A 21,194-nucleotide genomic window follows, 5' to 3' on the forward strand; every position below is an offset into this window, starting at 1 on the left:
TTTGAAGCATTACTTTGTAACCACATTTGACAGCTGAGCAAATAAAATGTGATTCAAACACATCACGTTTCCACTTTGCTTTAAAGTTGTTTTATTTCAGTTTCCACCATTCAGACAGGTAAATAAGAAAGCTTTATACTGTACAGGCTCAGATACAATAAACTTTAAAGAACACAGAGGAAAGATCTTATAACAGACTCCTTTAAATTCATAAAGTGCCCAGAAAGTCTCAAATGTAGTGCATCCAGTTGCCAGCTTCAGTTTCCCCACACAAGTCCGGATGTTTGTCTCGTCAAGCAGCTCGATTATTATTATTTTTATTTATTCATCTTTTAAAAAGGGGCAGAAAAGGTCATTTTACTGTTTGGTTGGAAAAACCAATCACATCTATGGAAAAGAAAAGAAAACATTCCTAAAAGATCCTGCAGACCTCAGTGTGCAGATAGTGAGTGTGTCTGAAGTCTTGCTTTCATCTTCAGCTTATAAACACATTTTAGAGCCATTTTATGGTTACATACATTAATATCGTGTCCTTATCCTGGACACCGGGCCTGCTTCAGATGAGGACTGCTCTGGGATGAAGCTCAGGCTGCGACTCCTCATTAAGAACACATTTACTACCAGAAAAATCCATCACATATGCATTTCTCAAGTTTAAAGTCACACTTCTGAGGGAATATCTACACAAGTTTGGAACATTTAAAAATCTCCTAAGAGTTTAAAATGCAGGATAAACATGGAGAAGGTTTCTAACGGACACGTTTCCATGTCAGATGTTGGGATTTGTGCGTTTACAGTGCAGCATGTTTATCCTGTCCAACACCTCTGTCTCCACCACGAATAATATCTCACAGTTATACAGTAAACTATAAATAAATAACACTGACAGGTTTCAAGTAAAAACCTCAAAGTCCTGTGAAGGTGCTGAGACCTAAAGTCGAGAGGGAAGGTGCTGAATGTGTGAGGGATAAAGGTTGGAGTGTGTGGTCCGAGTCTAGCTGACAGACTTGAGCTTGGACCAGGGGTTTGTCCCGCGCACCTCCAGCGGCGGGTTGTTGGAGAAGATGTGGTTGCATAACTCTTCCAGCGGCGGCTCCGGGTCCGAGGTGGCGAACTGAGTCGCCTCCTCCACCTGCTTACGGATCTCGATGTCGATTTCCTGATGGGAGAGAAATCAGGTGCTGTAATCCCTGCAGCTGCCAACATTTAAAAAGGTTTGAAGCTGTGAATGCATCACTGCCGTCTGGACGCCCTCACCTTGAACTCCTCTACAGACGCCATGTTGTGGCTGAGCATGCGCTCCTTCAGCATGGAGATGGGGTCGCTCTTACTGCGGACCTCCTGAATCTCCTCGCGGGTACGGTAGCTGCAGGAGGTCAAACCAAATTACTCAGAAAAATCACAACTCTCCCAGGGTCCGGAAAATCCAGACTTAGAGAAGTAACTCACCTGACACCTGGGTCACTCATGCTGTGTCCATGATAACGGTAGGTCTCCAGCTCCATTACGATGGGACCCTGAAACACAAAGTGCTGCTTCACATCGCTGCTCTGAAAGATTAGAGCCCTACAGCTCCTACAGGAAACTCTCCACCACGAGAACCCTTCAAAATTAAAGCCCGTGGTGTCCATGGACCTTCACATATATAAATGAGTGCCGCACAAAGATTAGATTTTTTAAAAAATACATAAATTTAAAAAACAAACCCTCACCTTTCCAGCTCTGCAGTGATCTGCAGCAAACTGTGTGGCCTCTCTGACGCACAGGACATCCATCCCATCCACCTGCAGGAGAGCAGAGAGAAACCTGACCATTGGCACACCTCTACGCACACTGAAGCGACCCCCGCAGCAACACCTGGAACGTTCCAGTGTGTTTGTGCGCAGTATCATACATGAGCATCAGACAGCTGTATGCATGCTCACACCTGCAACTGCCAGGACAGACTCTCAGCCTCTTCCTGTTATAGTCTGGGTCCAAACGGGTCAGCGGCAGTATACAGTCATCAGACACACTGCAGCCGCTGCCCAGGACCGGCACATTTACCCGCCATGTTTAACCCCGCCCTGCAGCTTTAATGTGTTAGTGTCTCACTCTGAGTCCAGGTATGAAGTCTCCCCTCTTGTAGTAGTCGGTGCTGGCTGCAGCTCTCTCCACCGATGTCCCCATGCCGTACTTGTTGTTCTCGCAGATGAAGATGCACGGCAGCTTCCACAGAGCGGCCATGTTGTAAGACTCAAAGAGCTGGCCCTGATTGGATCAGAGAGGAGTTGAGGTCAAATGACAAGAACCAGTCACAAAGTGCTTTACAGAGGTATTAAAAGCACACAGCTGAATCACGTAAACAACGCAGAACACAAGACGCACGCCTGTCCACCCAAATGCCTGTCTGATGACAGATACAGTTTAAACTGCAGAGGGGGGAAAGCTGTTCCACAGTTTTGGCGCTAAAGGTTGGAGCGCACATAATCAGCCTCAGTTTTCAGACGGGCACAAGAAAACTGTGGCTCCAAGGGTCCGGTTTGGAGAACAGGGGTGACGTAGAATGAAAATGCAGTGGTGGCGTCACCTCGTGAAGCCAAGAAAATAAGAATAAAGATGTTAAACTATTTATACCCAACTGATATGTAAGAGTGTGCGTTAAAAGCCTTTTAGCAGCATTTTGGACAGATTGGTGGATATTAATAGATTCCTTTAAATCAGTCAAACACGAGGCATAGGGGCCAGAGTCAGCTCAGCAAACTCCAGTCGGCCGTCTGAAAGGCTTTGGAAAATATGACGGAGTGCATCAATTCTGAACATTTTACTTTGTTCTCATACGTTTTACAACTTTAAAGACCGGCCCTACTGCCAGTCACACTACACCAGATACTCGGGTAGTAGATGAACTATTAAATGACCAAAGTCAGATTTTCTTCAATCTGCTATTTCAGGGGCTTCGTTTAGTTTGTTTGTTTTTAAAACAGTAGCTCAACTGTAATGAGCTGCAGCAGCCTCTCCAGCTCACTTTGAGACAGTCATGAGTTTAGTGATATTTCTTAAATGGATAAAAGGGAGTGAGGGTGAGATCAGCCTTTCCTTATTCCAACTCCAACCTACAAGGACATATAGTTATTTTTTTTGTTTGTTTTTTTAAATCTTACCTGATTGGCTGCCCCGTCTCCATAGAGCGTAACGCACACTTGGTTGTTGCCTTGGTACTGGCAGGCGAGAGCGATGCCTGCTCCCAAAGGTACCTGCACAGTTCACAGGTGAGTTACTGAAACTGTAATGAGTGTTTAACTATGGAGACGTGCAGGTGTGAGAGGCTTTTTAAATGTGCTTACCTGTGCGCCCACGATGCCGTTGCCTCCATAGAAATGTGGAGCGTACATGTGCATCGAGCCCCCTTTCCCTTTGGCCACGCCCCCTCTACGACCTAAGCAGCACAAATAAAAGTGAAGATGAGACTAAGATCCACTTCAGACGTGCACATGTTCAGACTGTAATACCTTCCTCTCGCTCTCACCTGTGAGCTCGGCGAGGATCTCTTTAAGAGAGACGCCGCGGGTGTACGTGTACCCGTGGGCGCGGTACGCAGTGATCAGGTGATCCGATGGGTTGATGGCACCCTCGATGCCTGCAGCACACGCTTCCTGCAGGAGAAACCACATGTTCTGCATTTCACCACACTCACAAACTGATGTTTGTTTTGGTTTTGTCTAAATGTTCTTGCATTACTTCATGCACTGAGATTTGGATTGTGTTCCTGGCCTGCAGGCGCTGATACCTGTCCGTCGTACAGGTGACAGAAGCCTCTGATGATCTTCTGCTTGTAGAGCTGGTCAGCTTTGAGCTCCATGCGCCTCACCGTCTGCATGGTGCGGTAATACTGCAGGCCCTGCTCCCTCGTCAGCTCTGCCTTCACCGGGGGGCCCTCCTCCAGGCGGTGCAGGTCGCATTTCTACACCAAAAACAAAAACATAAAAACACCACAAACTGGAGAAGAACACCAAACCAAAGATTTTACATTTCTGGTCCACAATTGAGTGAAGTTGTGTTTAATAAACTACACAAATCCAAACCTGAACCAAAGATTAGCACATTTATTAATTTACTGCTGAATCCGTCAACAGTGCTGAGCCTCCTGTAGTCTTTCGTCAGGCCAGAATACAGATCCCTGAGTGGACTTGTGCTGATGATCATGACACTGAAACTACTGCTGATGTGATTTGATTCAGAGTTTGACAGCAGAATGAACTTTACAAATATAGCCACGATATTTTATCTGAAAGGACTGTTTGTGCATTAACCCTGATTAGTTTCATCTTGCCATTTTTATTTTACGTTCTTCTGAGCTACATTCAGTATTGACTAAGATGTTTAACTGATTGCAGCTTTATGGGGGTAAAAATCCCCTTCCTTCAGTCTGTGGTTGCCATTAGTGATTCTCGTTTGTGCCCACCTTGATGTCAAAGGTCGCCTGGGGAGTGAAGTCAGCGAAGGAGCGGGAGACAACAACTCTGGCTCCCTGGAACACAAACACAACCAACTGAAACAGTGTTTTCCATCACTGCAGCATCACAACACGACTTAAAGCGGTCACAGGTCTTCCACACTGAGCAGTGCTGCCCTCCTCGTCAGAGCAGGGGGAGGAGCAAGGAGGGGTTAGTGGGATCAGGTGGTTCACACACACTAACCTTCAGTAATCTGTGACACTGTGGAGGTCAGTAACAGGGAGGGAGAACAAACCCAGTCCAATAATACACTGTGGTTTTTACTGAACAGGCCCTTTAACAGTCTGATAGAGACTCCTCTTTTGTCCTGCACCACGTGTGCACCGATGGACACAGAGCTTATTAATAAAGGTAATTTGGTTCTTTAATAAGAACCTTAGAGGCATTTCTATGATCTGATATTTTACAGACAAAACAATTACTCAAAGCTGTGCTCAGCTGCAGCCCTGCAAGCTGCATATTTGCACATAACCATTGCTGCCTTTACTGTACACAGATCAGTCATGTTAACGTGCACGGTCACCTCTTCAGGTGAATGAAGAGGTGAAATATTTTGGTGAGGTTGCCCACAAAAAAAAAAAATTGGCAGAACTGTCCAAATGCTAAATTTCTTTCCTTGTGGTTTTAATATCAATTTAGTAATCTCTCACAGTGACCAGACCCGCGAGGTGGCACTTCCTCCCGTCTTCACAAACATAAACACAACTCTGATAGAAGTCATTAACCGGCTGCAGTGCTGTTCCACAGTTTGCACACAGCAGACCTGGTGTGGATGGGCCCAACAAGGAGCGCCAGTTTGGGATCATTTTAGCTCATGAAAGTATAATGTGCACGTAGGATTTAACACTTAAAGACCAAGAGAAAGAAAAAAATAGTTCTAATAAATTGATCATTGTAATGACGAAAGCGTCAGTTTCTACCTTGCCAAGAGCTGTAATTGATTTAAGTTTTCTAGGTAATTTTCTGACTTTTATAATCAAATGATCAAAGATATGGGACAGATTTATAGATCAGGAGAAGTAGAGTTAGTAGAAGCCCTTGTTTGACAATTAACCCATAAAACAGTTACCAGATGGTCCCAGAGCCATTTAAAAACAAAGGAAAACACACCTCCCACAATATATGGAATCATTTTGACTGGGAATGCACCAGTTATGAAATTCTGGACACGTAACCATGTTTAAAATAAGAAACAGCTGATCTTCCCCCCCACCTCATTTTGGGGATCAAAGAAATCTCCCTGCTTTGCACTGCACTGAGTGCAGCATTAACGAGACATGTCGGTGCATTCATAACTGACCCAGAGACAGAACAGACTGATCTATAAAGGGTCATTTGTGCTTAATTCAGACGTATCCATCCATGCAGCAGCTCTGGTTAGGTTCCCCGGCCCTGTTAGTGAGCAGGCAGCAGACATGGAGGAAGCTTCACGAGTCCTTACTGGTCTGTCAGCACAGCCGCTAACTAACAGCGCAGACGCTGCTCTAGTACTGACTGCTGTTGGAGGCGGTTTAGGTGGAAGCCGCTGGGTCTGTGCAGAGGCGGGCGCCGCCGGCGACGTTAGATCAACAAACTCTGACAGGTCAGTCAGTAGCTGGGGAACAAAAGGAGCCAACCAATCAGACCAGAGCACAGAGCACGCCCAGTGGAGCTCTACAGGTGAGAGAGGAGCTGTAGCTAGACAAAGACAGACATGACAGGTGGAGTCTAAAACATGAGACACACAGAGGGGGACACAGACTGAAACCAGCCCAACGTGTTCACACAACACCTCGCATTTCACACAAGCACAACGTCTGGAATCCCAGATTAATCACTTTAGTACCAGACAAGCCATTTATGTAGATTAGAGGCTTTATAGCTGTTTTTCAATCATTGTTAATGAACATCTTTGCAGCTTAAGAACAAATAAGAACATTTTATGAAATTGCTTTTAAAATATGTTATTTTGCCTTTTTAAATGCACATTATCAAGCATTACTCATTTTATCTCTTAATTTAATTGATGCATTAGTGTCTTACAAGTCATTTTAATTTTATTATTTCAGGATTGATTTTTATTTTATTATTAATGTTATTAATAAACATAACATTAATCATAAATGAACCCTGACATTTGTTATTTTGGCAGGTTTAAGATAACTTTTTTGGTTTTCGTAACAACTCAAAGTTGATTCACGGCTACCCAAATCTGGGGGGGAAGTGATACCCGTTTATTTAGGTGCTGAAAATTCAGCTTAATGTTGTACCAGTGTGAAATGAATGTGTTGGGAAATAAACAGCAGACAAGTGTGGAATGAATGAAAAAAAAAAAAAAACTTAAGGAATATGAAGAACTACAAACACTCCACACCAATGAGGAGAATCATTGCAAACTCTACAGCGATTTCTTTTAGCTGCACTTCAGTTAGCTCCCTGGGAACCACCACCACTGCTACCATCATCAGAGCAGGACGGAGACTGCAGACAAACATCAGCAGCTGCTTACCTCAGACACTGTTTGGGCTCCCTAGGGTTCAGGCGACGGGGAGAGGTGGGAGAGGAGGGAGAGGAGGGAGAGAAGCAAAAAAATGAATGGGGAGTCTTTGAGTGAGTTTGTGTGTGAATAAAAACAGCAGGGAGGCTGGAGGGTAGGAGTGAGCACCAGCGGAAAAGGGAACAGGATTCCCACAGGCAAGCGTGAGACTGGACTGAGGCATTTTCAGCTTTTTCTTTGTCTCATTCTGGATGATATGATTAGTAAAGCAGTGCCTGTAGGAAGCTTCTGGAAATGATGCACCAGGACAAACACTCGACATGCTGCTGCCAGTCCTACTGACCCACAGGGAGGCGCTGATGTGTTTTAAACTGACCCAGCATCTCTTGATTGGCCTGATTTTGGACCACAAAGGAAGTCTAGCATCCTGTTTACATCTCATGTCATCTAAAAGTTTATATTTGAGCATGGGAAACTAAAAGAAGTGTACTATGAAGCCATATTAATGTCTTATTTAGCTCTCTTCAGCTTATAGTCAGAGCTTTCAATGTTAGGACGGTGGCTAGATCACCATGGTAAGCAATGATAAAAGTCACCTCTGGATTTGTACGATGAACATACTTCTTTAACCTACGCGATTGTCTTTACCGTACACGGCTCTGCACATTTATACGTATGTATTTTTTTTTTTTAAGCATGCAATAGTGTGACTACTTTCTCAAAACGTGCACCATGCTCATATAAACGTTTTAGAGACAAACACTGGAGGTAGCACACCTGAGAGCAAAGTGAGAGGTTTACATTTGCATGATGCACTCAGAAGCCCCAATACTGCATTTAAAATATGTTCCTAATATTTTGTCCACCCGCCTTCCGTGTTTAAGCGTCCATGCTGGTCGGTATAGATCACATCAGCGCCTGCGTGGCAGTACAAGCTCTCCGTGCTGTGTGAGGAAGGCAGACCACCAGAGGCATAACATATTCAGGGTTAGAGAGAGGTAAAGAGCTAGCACCCCGACTGTAGCCATGTCACTGCATTCATGCATGCTTCCTTCCAGTCAGCCAATCACATGAGAGCATGAATTACCCATTCTTTCACCACAACATGCAAACTGCAAATAAGAACTCAAACCAGCCACCAGTGCTAATGTTAGCTGCCGCTAACAAGGTCAGCCCCCCTCCAAGCTAAACAGTACAAGGCGAGCTAATAGTTAGCGCGGACCGGCCCCGGCACACAACAAGGCCTCCGTGTCCACACCAACCCCCGAAAACTCACCGCATTCCTGCCGGTCATCCTGCACAGAGCGTTAGAGATAATGGCTAACATGGTTTTCATGCTATACACACGGAGACGACCGGAGCCCGGAGAGGATTAACGAAGGATGCTCCGTGTTAGCGTCCGAGCAGAAAACGGCGCCGACTCCTATAGTCCCACACAACATTGGTTCCGCTCGGTATTTATAGCTAGACGACAACTAGAGAGCCGTGTTTACACCCCACTATTATATTTAATCGCTAATTATCGTAACTTCTTTTAACAATTTAAACGTTAGTAATAAATTTTAAACTCTGTCTCGACCTGTAGCCTCCACTCAACGATGGATTAAATAAATAGTTCATTATTTTATTTATTTTGTTTGGGAAATTATTTTTTTAATAACAGAGTTTATTTTGAAAGCCAAAAATTTGGTTATTTTTCTTGCTTTGACCCTGTTTTGAGGTTTCCTTAGCTGTGCCCTTTATAGATCATAGATGTAAACAAACAGAAAATAAAGGTCAACAAAAAGCTAGCATTCATATGTGGTTATCTTTACCGAAATGTTGGTAAGTAATATACATCAGGCCATTGTCACAAACATTATTTACTGCAAACAAAGAGGTTAAACATGTCAAAATAAGAAACGCTGCTATTTGTTAACAAGGCAAAGCTGTTGGTGTCTCATATTTATGTGGCAAAATTAACCAGTGATCGAGCATCAGCTGTACAGAATGAAATAAAAACAAACACACAGGAACAACTGTAACACCGAGATAAATAAAACTTTTTTATTGCATTCGAGTAAATACACCAGTTAAGGCCAGATAATTGACACCCTTGTTCTTTTTGCAGCAGCATCAGAATAAAGTGTAAAAAAGAAAAGCTGTTTGTGCGTGTAAGCAACAGTGAGATATAAAAATGTAACATGCTGTATTGTAACACAGAGGAGTCGGAAGTGAATGAGGTTATGATGAGAAGGATTGGAGCGTTTACCTCATTTTCTACAGTTGAGAGGCCGTAACACTGACTGGTACAACTGGGAAAAATGATAAGAGTATAAAATAGAGAAACATGTTGGGAAAAAGCATCTTCTGCTGTAGTGCACCAAACACACCAATTTGTAAACCTCCAGATCGACTGAAGCAACAGAATTCAAACAAAGTGCCTGTGTGGGCTGTTTAAAATTCAGAAACCGTGATATAAAAACATGTAGAACCGCATTCATTCATTATTCTCATAAACACTGAAACACTTGGAGCTCGGCGTTTGGATGCTGAAAGGCTTCAGGTTGTGAGTTTGACGTCTCAGCACGCCACGGTTTGGTCGAAGTGTCTCTTTCCGTCCAGGTACAGCATCGACTCTGTCAGACACACAAAACATCCACATCAGTACACACAGCTGTTCTCCTTCCTTTCAGTTTGATCTTTGAATACAGAACTAGTCAGAGGATAAACATCATGTTTTCTCTGAAAGCTGGCAGTTTCACCTGCTTGTAGGCTGACCAGGTGTTTCATTTGATGTGAAACTCAGCAGCATTTTTAACTCTATGTGCAGGATTTTTTTTTTTTAAGTTTTTAAAGTTTGGCAGTTATTCAGTGGCTGTGGAGGAGCTAACATCATGGGTCACCTGTAGATTAACCTGCCAGCATACGCTGCACCCAGTGAGTAATAAAATTGCAACAGGTTGTCATGGAAATCTGAAAAAAAGCTAAAATTCTGCTAAAACATCTACTATTCCTAGTTTTTGAGACGTGACACAGAAAATGTCTCAGTAGAAAAGAGTGAGTCAAAGCGAGAAGTGCCGATCAACGAAAGCACGATCATAACAACCAGCAGCCAAATTAACATTTAACAACCTTTTTAAAAGTTGATTTCTTTCGGCACTGAACATGAACGTTTATTTGATTTATTTTGAAAGGAACTTACTGACATGTATATAAATCAGATTTTTTTTTTTACTGTTTCCTGTCTGCACCGGCTCACCTCCATAAGTCTTGGGCATGATGTTGGGGACGTCGCGGTCTGAAGTGAAGGTGAAGTGGAAGATGTTGGTGGTGTTGTGCTGTCGGGTCAGCGGGTCAAACACCTCGCTGTGAACTCTGACCTGGATGTACGTCCCCTGAGTGTAACACACCTGAAAAACAAAGACACAAACAGCTGAAGCACAATAAGGCATTAAAACATCATTTATCCTGTTCATGTATTTATTTTTCTTATTTCTTGTCTCGTGTCTCCTGTTCCAGTGCTGGATGCTCATATTAAAGGTGGACACAGAGAAACGTGTTGCTTAATTCTTGTTTAGCCAATCAGAGGAAAGTTTGATTAAAGGAGGAGGGGCTAAAAAGGTCAGTTTTAGAGACAGGATTAACTGAGAGGCTGCTACAAGGTGTCAGAAAAATAAGGATTATTTTCAACTTTGAATCATGCAAAGCTTCTCTAGCAAAGTCCAAGAATAACAATATGGAGCAGTGGAGGTGACCTTCAATAATTCAGTTCATGACATCTTCATTCTTGGTCTAATTTCAGTCACAAAAACACATGTAAAAAAACATCTAGTTCCTATGACATAATTTTTACAAAAAGTGCTTGTAGGTGTTAAAAGTTAGCAAATCAACACATCATCTTGAACTCCTCTTAATGGACAATCACTTTACTTTAGCTCCATTTTTGGTCTCCATCAGCTCCTGAGTGAAATATTTCACTTTTTTTTATCTAACTCCTCCCTTTTTTTCCATTGGCTGGCCTCTAACTCTGAAAACCATACAGGTAGTCCACCTATAACGAAAACGCTCTGACCTGCGATGAGAGCATCAGCAAAGATCCAATCTCCACAGGTTTCTGGAAGAGGATATCGTCGACAGCCACCAGACTCGGCCGACAACCCCTGCAACACACGGCAAGGAGCAACAACATTTACAACAGAGTTATTTTTTAATGTTTCTTTAACCCTTTAAAGTCACCCTTAGTCTAAATCTCTCACCCGTAGGAGCAGGCGTTGGCCCAGCCGAGCTCGTAAGCTTTCCTCATCAGAAAACCTCCAAATATCCTGTTAAAGATGTTCCTCTCCTGGTCAACACAAACACAGAAACACGTTTTTTAAGTTTTCCAGCTGAAATAATTTAGGGTTTAAACTGGGAACGTAAATGAAACTGGAAACCACAAAAGTTCCATTTTCCCCATGTAAATGTAGCTGCTGGTATTTAGGAAAAAAACAAACACAACTCAAAGAAATATCCAAGTAAAGAGTTCATATATATATATAAGGTGTGATTACAAAAAGCTTTAGGAATCTCCCCTTCAAGACCATCTCCTCATGTCTACACAGCTTCCAGCATGGCTGCTATTTTCAGAAATCCTTAAAAGTCGTGTTCCTGAGTCCTGAGCTTTGCACTGTACGCTCTTTATTTTCTCCACAAACTTCAAACCTCAAACTTCTGTTGGTCAAAATAAGCCGTCTTTCATGTGGAGGAACATCGCTGATGTAGAGAGTCAAGTCTCCGGCTATGACAGAGCAGCACATCGGGTGGACTCAGATTGTCTTGCTTTGGTACAAACAGCTCCAGAGGCTACGATTTCCCCGGTTAAATCTCCAGGGAATAACTTAAAAGGCTGAATTCAAGTTAGAGGTGCACGAGAAGATGATCTTCAATGGGAAAGTGATCAGAAATAAATTACGTAAACTGACTTTTCAATCACACCTTGCATATATTCAAGATTTGTAAAATCACAGCCTAAAATGAACCTCAGTGTAGAAATAAATTCTCCTTCTTATTATTAAACCGTCCTCTCACCTGAGGATGGCAGATCTCCAGTCCTTTCAGTTTGGCATCTTCCATCCACACTGAGTTTGGGGGCAGAACTCTGCTGCGGAAACTGACAGTGCTGCAAAAGCAGAAACATCCAGAGAGATTTGAGTTTATCTTAATATATGAAGCAAATATAACATCCTCATAATATCCTGTGATGTTTCAGTCGTACTTGGTGTCCAGGGTGTTGAGGAAAAGGCCGTGAACGACTGTCCTCTCCTCTTGTGTGGGAGCGACCTTCAGCAGCGACGCAGTGCTCAGCTCCACACGGCGGGATTTGTTAGCTGGAGGAGAGTGACCGTAAAGATCAGCGTGCAAAGACTAAGCTCTTCATAAAAGCTGCGATTGTTTCATCGGCTCTCACCTTCTCCTTCCTGGAAGAGTCGTTCTTCCTCGGGTCCTTCAGGCTTCAGTGGATTTACAAACGCTGCCCTGAAAAGGGAAAAGAAGCAGAAACACAGAGTGTTAAATAAGTATGAGAGAAACAAACAAGAAGGAAACACATCCATGAGTTTACCGTGCCACGTTTAGGACTGAGAAGCAAAGCTCTGTGCAAAAATAAATCTGCACAGGAAATGAGAAATAAAATGATTTCCGTGCACATAATTAATCCTCAATGAAAACACTATGCTAGTGTCTTTTCTTGATGCAGAGAGCCAAAACAAACAAATGTAATAATTCAAAATCTCCTGAGACAAATTTCTTGTGACTTGGTACAGAGACAGCACACGAGCAGAGGACAGACTCCAGATATACAGTGCTGGCCTGGGCAGAGAGCCCCTCATAGTTTGCTATTAATCATAACTCTTAAATCTCTGTGAGGTAAGACACTCAGAGAGTCGATCAGATTTATGTCACTTGGACCCTAACAGCCTCTGTAACATGGAAACTATAGCGCTACTTTCAGGGTAACTCTAATCCTATTAACCCCCAAACTGTGTTTTGTAGGCAAATAAAATGACTTTTGGTTCTGTTGATCACAACTATGTCAGATTTTCAGAAAAAGGGCCCTGGGATACGTCTAGAAATTGGATTCCCTAAACTCTTGTTTTTTCAAAATAAAAGCACTGGAACTGTACAGGATGCTGTAATACCTCTTGTTTCCTGGGTCTCGGGCCACCATGACAAATGTAGCATCCAGAACGGAGGCGTACGCTCCGTCACGGTACTGCAGGAGAGACAAACATTTGGTTTTTATTTACAACACCAGCAAGCATTAACAGGGTTAAGACTCTTCATTTAATTACTCTCTTTGTATATAGTGCATATAGTCGAGTAAGTAGGTCAGGCGAGCCCACCTGTGACATGTGGATCTTGGCTTCAATGGATGACTTCCCCACCCACGTCACATGACCTGTGAACTTGATGTCGCAGTCGGGGTAGATGACGTGCTGCCTCATGTCTGACCAAGACCAGACACACACACACAAAGATATTAGTGGTAAACAAAACAGAGTGATGTATTGTACAATCACCCTGAGAGATTCTTACCGATTTTGTCCACCAGGGCGGTGACAATAGACAGAGGAGACCTCTTTAGTTCTGAGTTGTAGGTGTGAGAGTAAGAGATGAGGACTGAGGAAGAAAGAAGAGGAGCAATTACAGTTAGGTCCATAAATATTTGGACAGAGAAAATGTTTTTCTAATTTTGATTCTCTACATCACCACAGTGAATTTGAAATGACCCACATGCAGACTTTCAGCTTTAATTCAGTGGGTTGAATCCCTTCATTTCGGTGGACAAGTTAAATAACTCAAAACAAAACGTTAATTTCTAATAGTTAGTTGAAAACCCTGTGCTGGTAAGTTTAATCTTCAACAGCTGAAATGCATGATCAGCTGGGTTAAGATCAGGTGACTGACTGGTCCATTCAGGAATGGGTTGCTTTGGCTCTATGTTTTGGGTCATTGTCCATCTGTATTATGAAACGCCGCCCAATCGGTTTGACTGCATTTAGCTGGATTTGAGCAGACAGTACGTCTCTGAACACATCAGCATTCATTCGGCCCCTTCTGTCCCGTCTAGTCCAATCTAGCCTCTCTATTCTTGAGGATTATGACTGGCTTTCACTTTGCAGTGAACCCGGAGTATTTACTTTCACACCCGCTTCTCTTTATAGTAGATTTGATAGACCTCCTGGAGAGTATCATTCACTCGGATGGCTGTTGTGAAGGGGTTTCTCTTCAACATAAAATGATTCTGCGATCATCCACCACTTTTGGCATTGCTGAGTTCAGCAGTGCTTTCTTTCTTTCACAGGATGTACCAAACTGTAGATTTTAACACTCCTGTAACAGTTTCATCCAGTGTGAATGTGGATACCCTCAAATAAAAGCTGAGTCTACACATTCTGTCCGTATGTCAGTACCCAAGTATAAATGAACCTAACTGTGTAATTAGTGCTTGAATGAGTAAAGCTTCCCATCATCTAATCTGCTGTGTACCTGCTAAACTGTCCAAGTCCTCCAGGATTCTGCCAAACCTGAAGCGAGACAGAAAACAGTTAGAAGGTCAAAACTGAAGCACAGACGTACTGGATCACATTTACTCAGAGAGCAGGCTGCATTCATTTTTCTGATGACTGCGCACAAACACAGGGTTCAATTTCAAGCATTTAAACAGGCGAGTCATAAAAACAGTCAGTGGCTATGAAGTTTTTGCAGCATGCTGTAAACAAGTTTGTTTCTACTGTAAAGAGACACTTTAAAACAGGGGTCTTTTGGGGACTGACTCATTTTTGGAGCCTGCCTCCAGTGGCCATTAGAGGAAGTGCAGCTTTTGGCTCTGGAGGTTCCTGCTTATCCAATACAAAGAATGTAACCGAACCCATCACCATTCACATGGCAGAGACATGGATTTATCAGACTGTGATGCAGCTCTTTGATTTTCCTGTACTGTTGGTCTCTGCTGAGCTGACATCTTTCAGACACCAACACCAGACACTGCTGATTCACTCACTTTACTGTCTCCACTTTCTGTGTGTTTACCTGACGGTGTTGTGGTAGGTCAGATACTTCTCCCTGAGCTGTGGCTCCGAGCCCAGGGGCAGGTGGACCTCCAGGTAGCTGTCCTTCATCCTCTTGGCAGGAAGTTCGTTCTGAGATTTGGCCAACATGGAGGACAGTGAGACACGCTCCGCCATGGCCTGCTGATGGTCGCTGCAGACGAGAACGAGACCGCATCACTAAATATAACATGTTAAAAATAGACTCTTTGGATTTGTTCATGTAAATATATTTCATTTGGTTTTTGTCCCAATTTTTAAACAATTTTTTTTAGATTTATCTTTTATAATATTTACTAAGCAAAAAAGCAATAACAAAGGACTAATTACGGTAACAGCAAAAATGTGTTATCTAACTGCTAATAAATAAGCTCAGTCAGCTTTATTTTTAAGACTTCAGTTAGAAATACTGAAGGTGAGGGTTGGATTTAGGTGTGTAGGGGTTTGGAAGATAAAAGTTTTAATAATTGTGCACTGAAGAGTGAACAGCAGTAATCTAACAGAGAGGAAATGAATACATTATTTAGTTGTTTTTTCAAAATTCTTCCAGATAAAAATAATCAGACTTTTTTTTTTTCCAAAGTGTCTTTACCAGAAAAAAGACGATTCTACAGCAGAGTTAATATACTGATAAAATTACAGGAGTAACATGAGATGAGAGAGGAACAATACGGGAGTCATATATATGTGTGTCATCTGCAACACAATAACATCTGATGCTGAGGATTTTTTAAAATTATTATTTAAGTGAGTGTTGGCATGTAAATATAAAATATCTGGGGTCCGAGAGCAGAACCCTGTGGAACTTCTAACAGTACTAAAGCTGTCTGACAAAACTGAATGACCTCTACCAAAGGTAACAACAGAACAAACCTAAATCTCAAGTATCCAGCCAGACAGTTTTTCACAAAGCAAATGAACAAACTCTGCTCAAAAGTAACTCTGTGATAGCAAAATTATCAAAAATATCTTTTTGATAATCTTTCCAAAATGTAACTATGAAAGCACAACTTATTACTGCATTCAAAGGCTGCTGACTGAATGGCGGCTTTTAACATTTGCTGAGAAATTATTAACGATGCTGTGATTTTTAAGGAGAGGCCAGCTGCTGATTCTTTTACAGCCAGAGAGTCACAAACAGATTTATTTCAGATTTTATTTCAGATTTATTTCACCAGAAATGGATTCATACTAAGATTTAAAGTAAATCTGTTGTAACTACACTGTTACAACAGCTGATGTTTATATTAACCACAACGTTTGTAAAATGAGGTCAGTCTGTGTGTAAAAACGCAAACGGTTTTTGACCGTTTTTTTCTACTGTTGGGTCTGTATGATGTCACAGAGAGAGGATGACAATAACATACTCATGTAAGGCACAGAAGCCTGAGGTGGCTTAAAGGGGGAGGAGCTAAAACAGCTTATTTCAGACAGCATGAGGTAAATGAAGATGATTTTGTGAAGCATGCCAGTTACCTCCAGTTTGTGGAAGCTCCCACGATTTCTCTCAGCCTGTTTCGCACTGAAAACAGAAGACGAATCAGATGTATGAAAGACCTGAACACTAGAGATTCAAGGCTGCCATTAAATATAGCACTTTTTTTTTTACAGTGTGATTGGAGACTTGCAGCTCAGCAACGTCTGAACAGCAAGAAAACATAAAACTGAAGCTGAGTGCCACAGAGGGAAGAAGACGAGAGATTTCCTGCTACAGGAAGGTTTGTTTCTGCCAGAAGAGACGTCTTTGAACATAAAATGCAGCTCTACCAAAAGGCTGAACAGCAGAAGCTGAAATGATATGCACTTCAGTTAGGAGACAGTGGGGGGAAACATGCAGGGAGGAGTTAAAATGTAATTAGAGTAAATTAGAAGACAATTAATAAGCTCATCAGTTCAGGCAGTTATGATTCGTCTTGGTTTACCAACACGCACCATTTGACACATGAAACTGTGGATTTCCTGTGGAGAAACACAAAGGATTAAACACACAGGGCTCAGAGGAGGACGACGGACTCATGAGGAGACCAGCGATCAAATCAGAATAAACTCAAATGTACAAACTGAAAACACTTCTGTCCTGAATACAGCAGGGACTTTGTTCCACTAAGGATACAGCAGGTCCTATTTAGCGCCTTGCTTTGTTTATTATTATCATTTACACAAGTAAATCACACTTAACATGCTTGAAAACCGGTGAAAATATTCATGGCGTCGCAGCACTATCTCTCATCAACCTTTATGAAACCAGGTACACAAATCCAACATCCCAGGATGCACAAAAAAGCTTCTATGAGAAAACCTTAAAGAAACTGAGGCTTTTTATCTTTAAAGGTAAATTTCCATTTTCCAGGCCTTGAGGCAGATTTTCATTTTTACATAATTGTGTGAACCTTTGCGGTTACAAACAGCTTTTACTTTCCTCTGCGCACTTATTCCTAAATGTTACTCTATTGATTTAGAATAGAATAGAATAGAATAGAATAGAATAGAATAGAAACAAACTTGAAACAAACTCTGAATACTTGGGCCTAATACATGTTGTCCTGCTCTGTTCACAATTTATATAATTTTAAGCTCAACTAGGTCATTAAATTTAAGTGTATTGAGTGATAAAAATAATAAACTTTGGTGACTTCAATGTAAAGACCTCCCAAATGCGTAATTGTGAAACTTTTGAGTTTGCATTGAAGGTTTGTTGTGTCATTGTAAATGTAAAAGAATTTGCTATAACTCAAATGTAGAAATATCTAATCTGCCACAAACATCAGCTGATTGCTAAGAGCCTGGAGACCTCTAAACCGCCATAACGCCACCTGGTGGCAACAGGAACTCATCATAGACGTGATAATCATCATATTACATGACATTTGCATTGTCTTGATATTAGCTTCATGTATGTAAAATGTTCCGTCACATCTCTGATTTGACATGTGTTTGTTCACTCTTTACCCCTCTGTGTTCTTGCTGTTAAATCAGGTGATGTGAAACAGGAAGTGCGTTTGCTTTCTTACCCTCGATCATGTCAGGTGCCTTTCCCTGCTTGCCCTGCTTCAACGCTCCTCCCGTGCAGAACGACCTCCTCGTGAAGCACGCGGCCGATCGCAGCAGCAGAAACCTGAAGCAAGCACAATGATGACACAAAAAAACTGAAATAACCAAGTCCTGTTACAGGCACACACACCAACCCCCTCTATTTCAGGCCGTGCGTGTGAGCGGTTTAGATCCCGAACAGCTGATCAGACTGACTGTTACCGCTCCCCCATGAGAGGAGCGTGACTCTCTGCAGCTTAGTCAAATTTATAGCTCATTACTACATGTCCACTTTCTGAACATCTTTTTTTAATGTAATCTCTATGAGATTAAAATACAATTTTAAAAATAAGAGTACATTCAATGATCTTTATTATTGTTAGATTGCGTTACAGTTATCATGAACAGTAACGTCAGTGAGTCTGTGTTACCTGGATTAGCAGCAATCTGTCCATGAATGACTGGAATAACAAAAGGTGCACAACTCTTCTGACAAAGGAATTTAAAAATAACTTTATTACAACGCTGATTACTTCTTTGACTCTGACCTAATCTGACCTAACCTAAAGTTCCTCTGTGTAGAAGAAACCCTGAATCTCTGTTTGGTTTCATCTGTGCCCCTCGGCTGTCGAAGGACCTGCCTGAGGCCCTCCAGCTTTCTTCATTGGGATCTTTTAAAACACTCTCTGAAGTTTTATTGATATCGTTGGTCTTTCTCAGTCTTCTTCTTACAGATTTTACATCTTTAACTTGAATCTTTTTTACATTAATTTTCCACTTTATTTATAACTACAAAGTCTCACTGATTTTTACTCTTCATGTTACACTCAAGTCTTGTAACAGACAGCAAACAGGAGAGCTGAAGGAGGATGGAGCTGATGAAGATGAGAGTCACACCGAAGGAAAGCAGCAAGAGAGAAAGGGAAGGTTTGTAAACTGGTAGTGAGACCTGTTATGATCTGTGGTTTGGAGACGGTGGTGCTGACAAAAACGATGGAAAGAGGAGTTGAAGATGCTCAGATTCTCACTGGGAGTGAGCCGGATGAATGGGATTAGTTATGATTAGTAATTAGAGACACAACTCAGGATGAGTATTTGGACATGTGAAGAGGGGGAGAAAGGATGGAAAAGAGGAAGACCTTACAGGACGTTCATGGATGTGGTGAAGGAGGACATGCAAAGGGTTGGAGGGACAGAGGAGGGTGAAACGAAGAACTAGCACTCACGTCTTTTTAAAATCAAACATTTTAACAGATAATGTTTCGGCCATTTCTGTTTTTATTATTATGATGTGTATAATATGCATGTGAAGCACTTCGTTTTGACCTTATTACTTATTTATAAAGCGCATGTAGGAGTTTAAACTGCGTAGAGGTTTCTGAACTAGCCTGTGTAGCTGTAATAACTTAACTTTGGTGTTTATCCTGTGTGAGGCCTCCTGACTTGCTCTCTCTGTCTTTATTTCCTGCAGACACACCCTTCGTGGAAACAGACCCCCGCCCTCTGTGGGCCTGGTTAACTACTCACTCTTTATTTACACACCACTGAAGTCATAACAGAGAAAGCCTCATCACAAAACGCTGTTTATCGCTGCTTCGCTTCCCCCGCTATACTTAGGTCACTTGTTAACAGCGCGGACGCCGCAGAGACAGTTGTGCATGAGCCTTTTTTTAAGTCACTAACCTCTGTGAGAGCATTTTGACCGGGATGACAGAGCCGAGGCCTCGAGGGTCCAAACGAAGCGGGTGGGCTGAAAAAAAGAGAGAGAAAAGAAGAAGAATCACAGTTTTCTCTTGAGGAGAGAAAGAGGGTTGACAAGCTGGCGGCGGGGCGGCTTCCGCGGTGGCACGCAGCTCCGCCCACTGCGTGATGACGTGGCGCTCAGGACCCATGGGCCTTGATGCCCTCAGTTCAGCCTGTCAGGAACTTTGCCTGACAGGCTGACTTTACAACTTTAGACACAGACAGACACGGTGGTGCTCACTGAGAGATTTTCCAAGTAAAACTGTTAGCGCTCACTTTTCTCACCAAACAGTCGCTTAAAGGACTTTAACATTTCTGTTTTTTATATTTCTGTTTCGCCTAAATCTGCCACTCTAATATAATTTTTTCCTCTTATTTTTCTCTCTCGAAATATTACTCCCTCTGCTATAACCTTGAACTTTGTATTTATTTATTTACCCAGGTTTTCATCGAAAGCGGGTCAGTGAAATAGTAACAAACCAAACTGTTTGCATGAGTAAGATATCAAAACAATCTTTATGTACTTTTTTATGAATCTATAAATAATTTCATTTATTTATTAGATGAGTGGATGCACGTTGTAATATGGTGTTTACCATGTCATAGTGTACAAAGCACAAGGGGAAACAAGGGAAAGTTAATTCTCCTTTAACCCTCCTGTTATGTTTCAGGTCAGAGTGATCCATTTTAAAATTGAATATTCTATTTAAAAATATTTTTCAAGTGTTTTTTTTTCAGCATGGAACTTATTCTGCTTGGCTTAATAAATGTAATCAATGTATACAATGAAAATAGTTAATTTCACATATTTACATGTATATTTTGTGCCACAGTGTCTTTGGAGACTTCATATTTACTCCAGAGTAATCTGATTTGATAATCGAGAGATAAGCACTGTCAAATGGGGGAGAGAGAGACAAGCTGGCAAGTACCATTATTCCACAAAGTACTTGAAGTAATGAAGTCATTTTCTAACACCTTTTTATGAAAAAAGTCATATATCCTCATCAAAACATGATCTGTGAGCAGTAAAGAACACGACTATCAAATAATGACTGAAATTGTTAGTAATTGAGTTAATAATGAGATATGAACAATGTTTATTCTGTGTTTTTTGTTTGTTTGTTTTTCTAACACTTTTGAATAACTAAACATACCCAAGCTGACCCACAAACTTCATTCCTGCACCTGGGAGACAAACATAACAGAAGGGTTAAAAATGTGTGGTTTTCACTATCAGATCTTCCTGAGGCACACCTTCCCCTTAATTTTTTTTTTTAACTGAACACATTTCTGGATAGGCAAACGTTCTGGTCCGCCTTCTACAAGGAAATGAACAACAACGACAAGAAACAGTGTACAATGGCAAAAAGGAGGCAC

The 21,194-nt window shown here is 41.9% G+C and overlaps 2 protein-coding genes across 5 annotated transcripts; both read right to left on the minus strand.

Annotated features, from left to right (window-relative positions):
* Positions 1-74: 74 nt before the first annotated feature.
* LOC134634975 (pyruvate dehydrogenase E1 component subunit alpha, mitochondrial-like) lies at positions 75-8,393 on the minus strand. Of its 3 annotated transcripts, XM_063484490.1 has the most exons (13): positions 8,249-8,393; positions 6,985-7,005; positions 5,938-6,090; positions 4,445-4,510; positions 3,770-3,943; positions 3,509-3,635; positions 3,327-3,418; positions 3,144-3,236; positions 2,095-2,250; positions 1,713-1,784; positions 1,450-1,517; positions 1,258-1,366; positions 75-1,159 (listed from the first exon to the last, which is right to left on the minus strand). In XM_063484490.1, exons 1-13 carry the CDS (start codon positions 8,306-8,308, stop codon positions 995-997), a joined length of 1,356 nt encoding a protein of 451 aa, XP_063340560.1. In that variant the 5' UTR covers positions 8,309-8,393; the 3' UTR covers positions 75-994. The 3 variants fall into 3 exon arrangements, with proteins under 3 accessions (XP_063340560.1, XP_063340558.1, XP_063340559.1); XM_063484488.1 differs by lacking the exon at positions 5,938-6,090; XM_063484489.1 differs by lacking the exons at positions 5,938-6,090; positions 6,985-7,005.
* Positions 8,394-9,004: 611 nt separating this feature from the next.
* Positions 9,005-19,921, minus strand: acot9.1 (acyl-CoA thioesterase 9, tandem duplicate 1). 2 transcript variants are annotated; one of them, XM_063484479.1, is made up of 16 exons: positions 19,755-19,921; positions 18,053-18,156; positions 16,974-17,000; positions 16,518-16,563; positions 15,025-15,195; positions 14,482-14,519; positions 13,528-13,611; positions 13,335-13,438; positions 13,131-13,204; positions 12,401-12,468; positions 12,209-12,320; positions 12,022-12,112; positions 11,211-11,296; positions 11,027-11,114; positions 10,214-10,364; positions 9,005-9,590 (listed from the first exon to the last, which is right to left on the minus strand). In XM_063484479.1, exons 1-16 carry the CDS (start codon positions 19,766-19,768, stop codon positions 9,535-9,537), a joined length of 1,314 nt encoding a protein of 437 aa, XP_063340549.1. In that variant the 5' UTR covers positions 19,769-19,921; the 3' UTR covers positions 9,005-9,534. The 2 variants fall into 2 exon arrangements, with proteins under 2 accessions (XP_063340549.1, XP_063340550.1); XM_063484480.1 differs by lacking the exon at positions 16,974-17,000.
* Between the last annotated feature and the right edge of the window lie 1,273 nt (positions 19,922-21,194).

Source organism: Pelmatolapia mariae, linkage group LG9, assembly GCF_036321145.2.
Source record: "Pelmatolapia mariae isolate MD_Pm_ZW linkage group LG9, Pm_UMD_F_2, whole genome shotgun sequence".
Taxonomy (NCBI): Eukaryota; Metazoa; Chordata; class Actinopteri; order Cichliformes; family Cichlidae; genus Pelmatolapia; species Pelmatolapia mariae.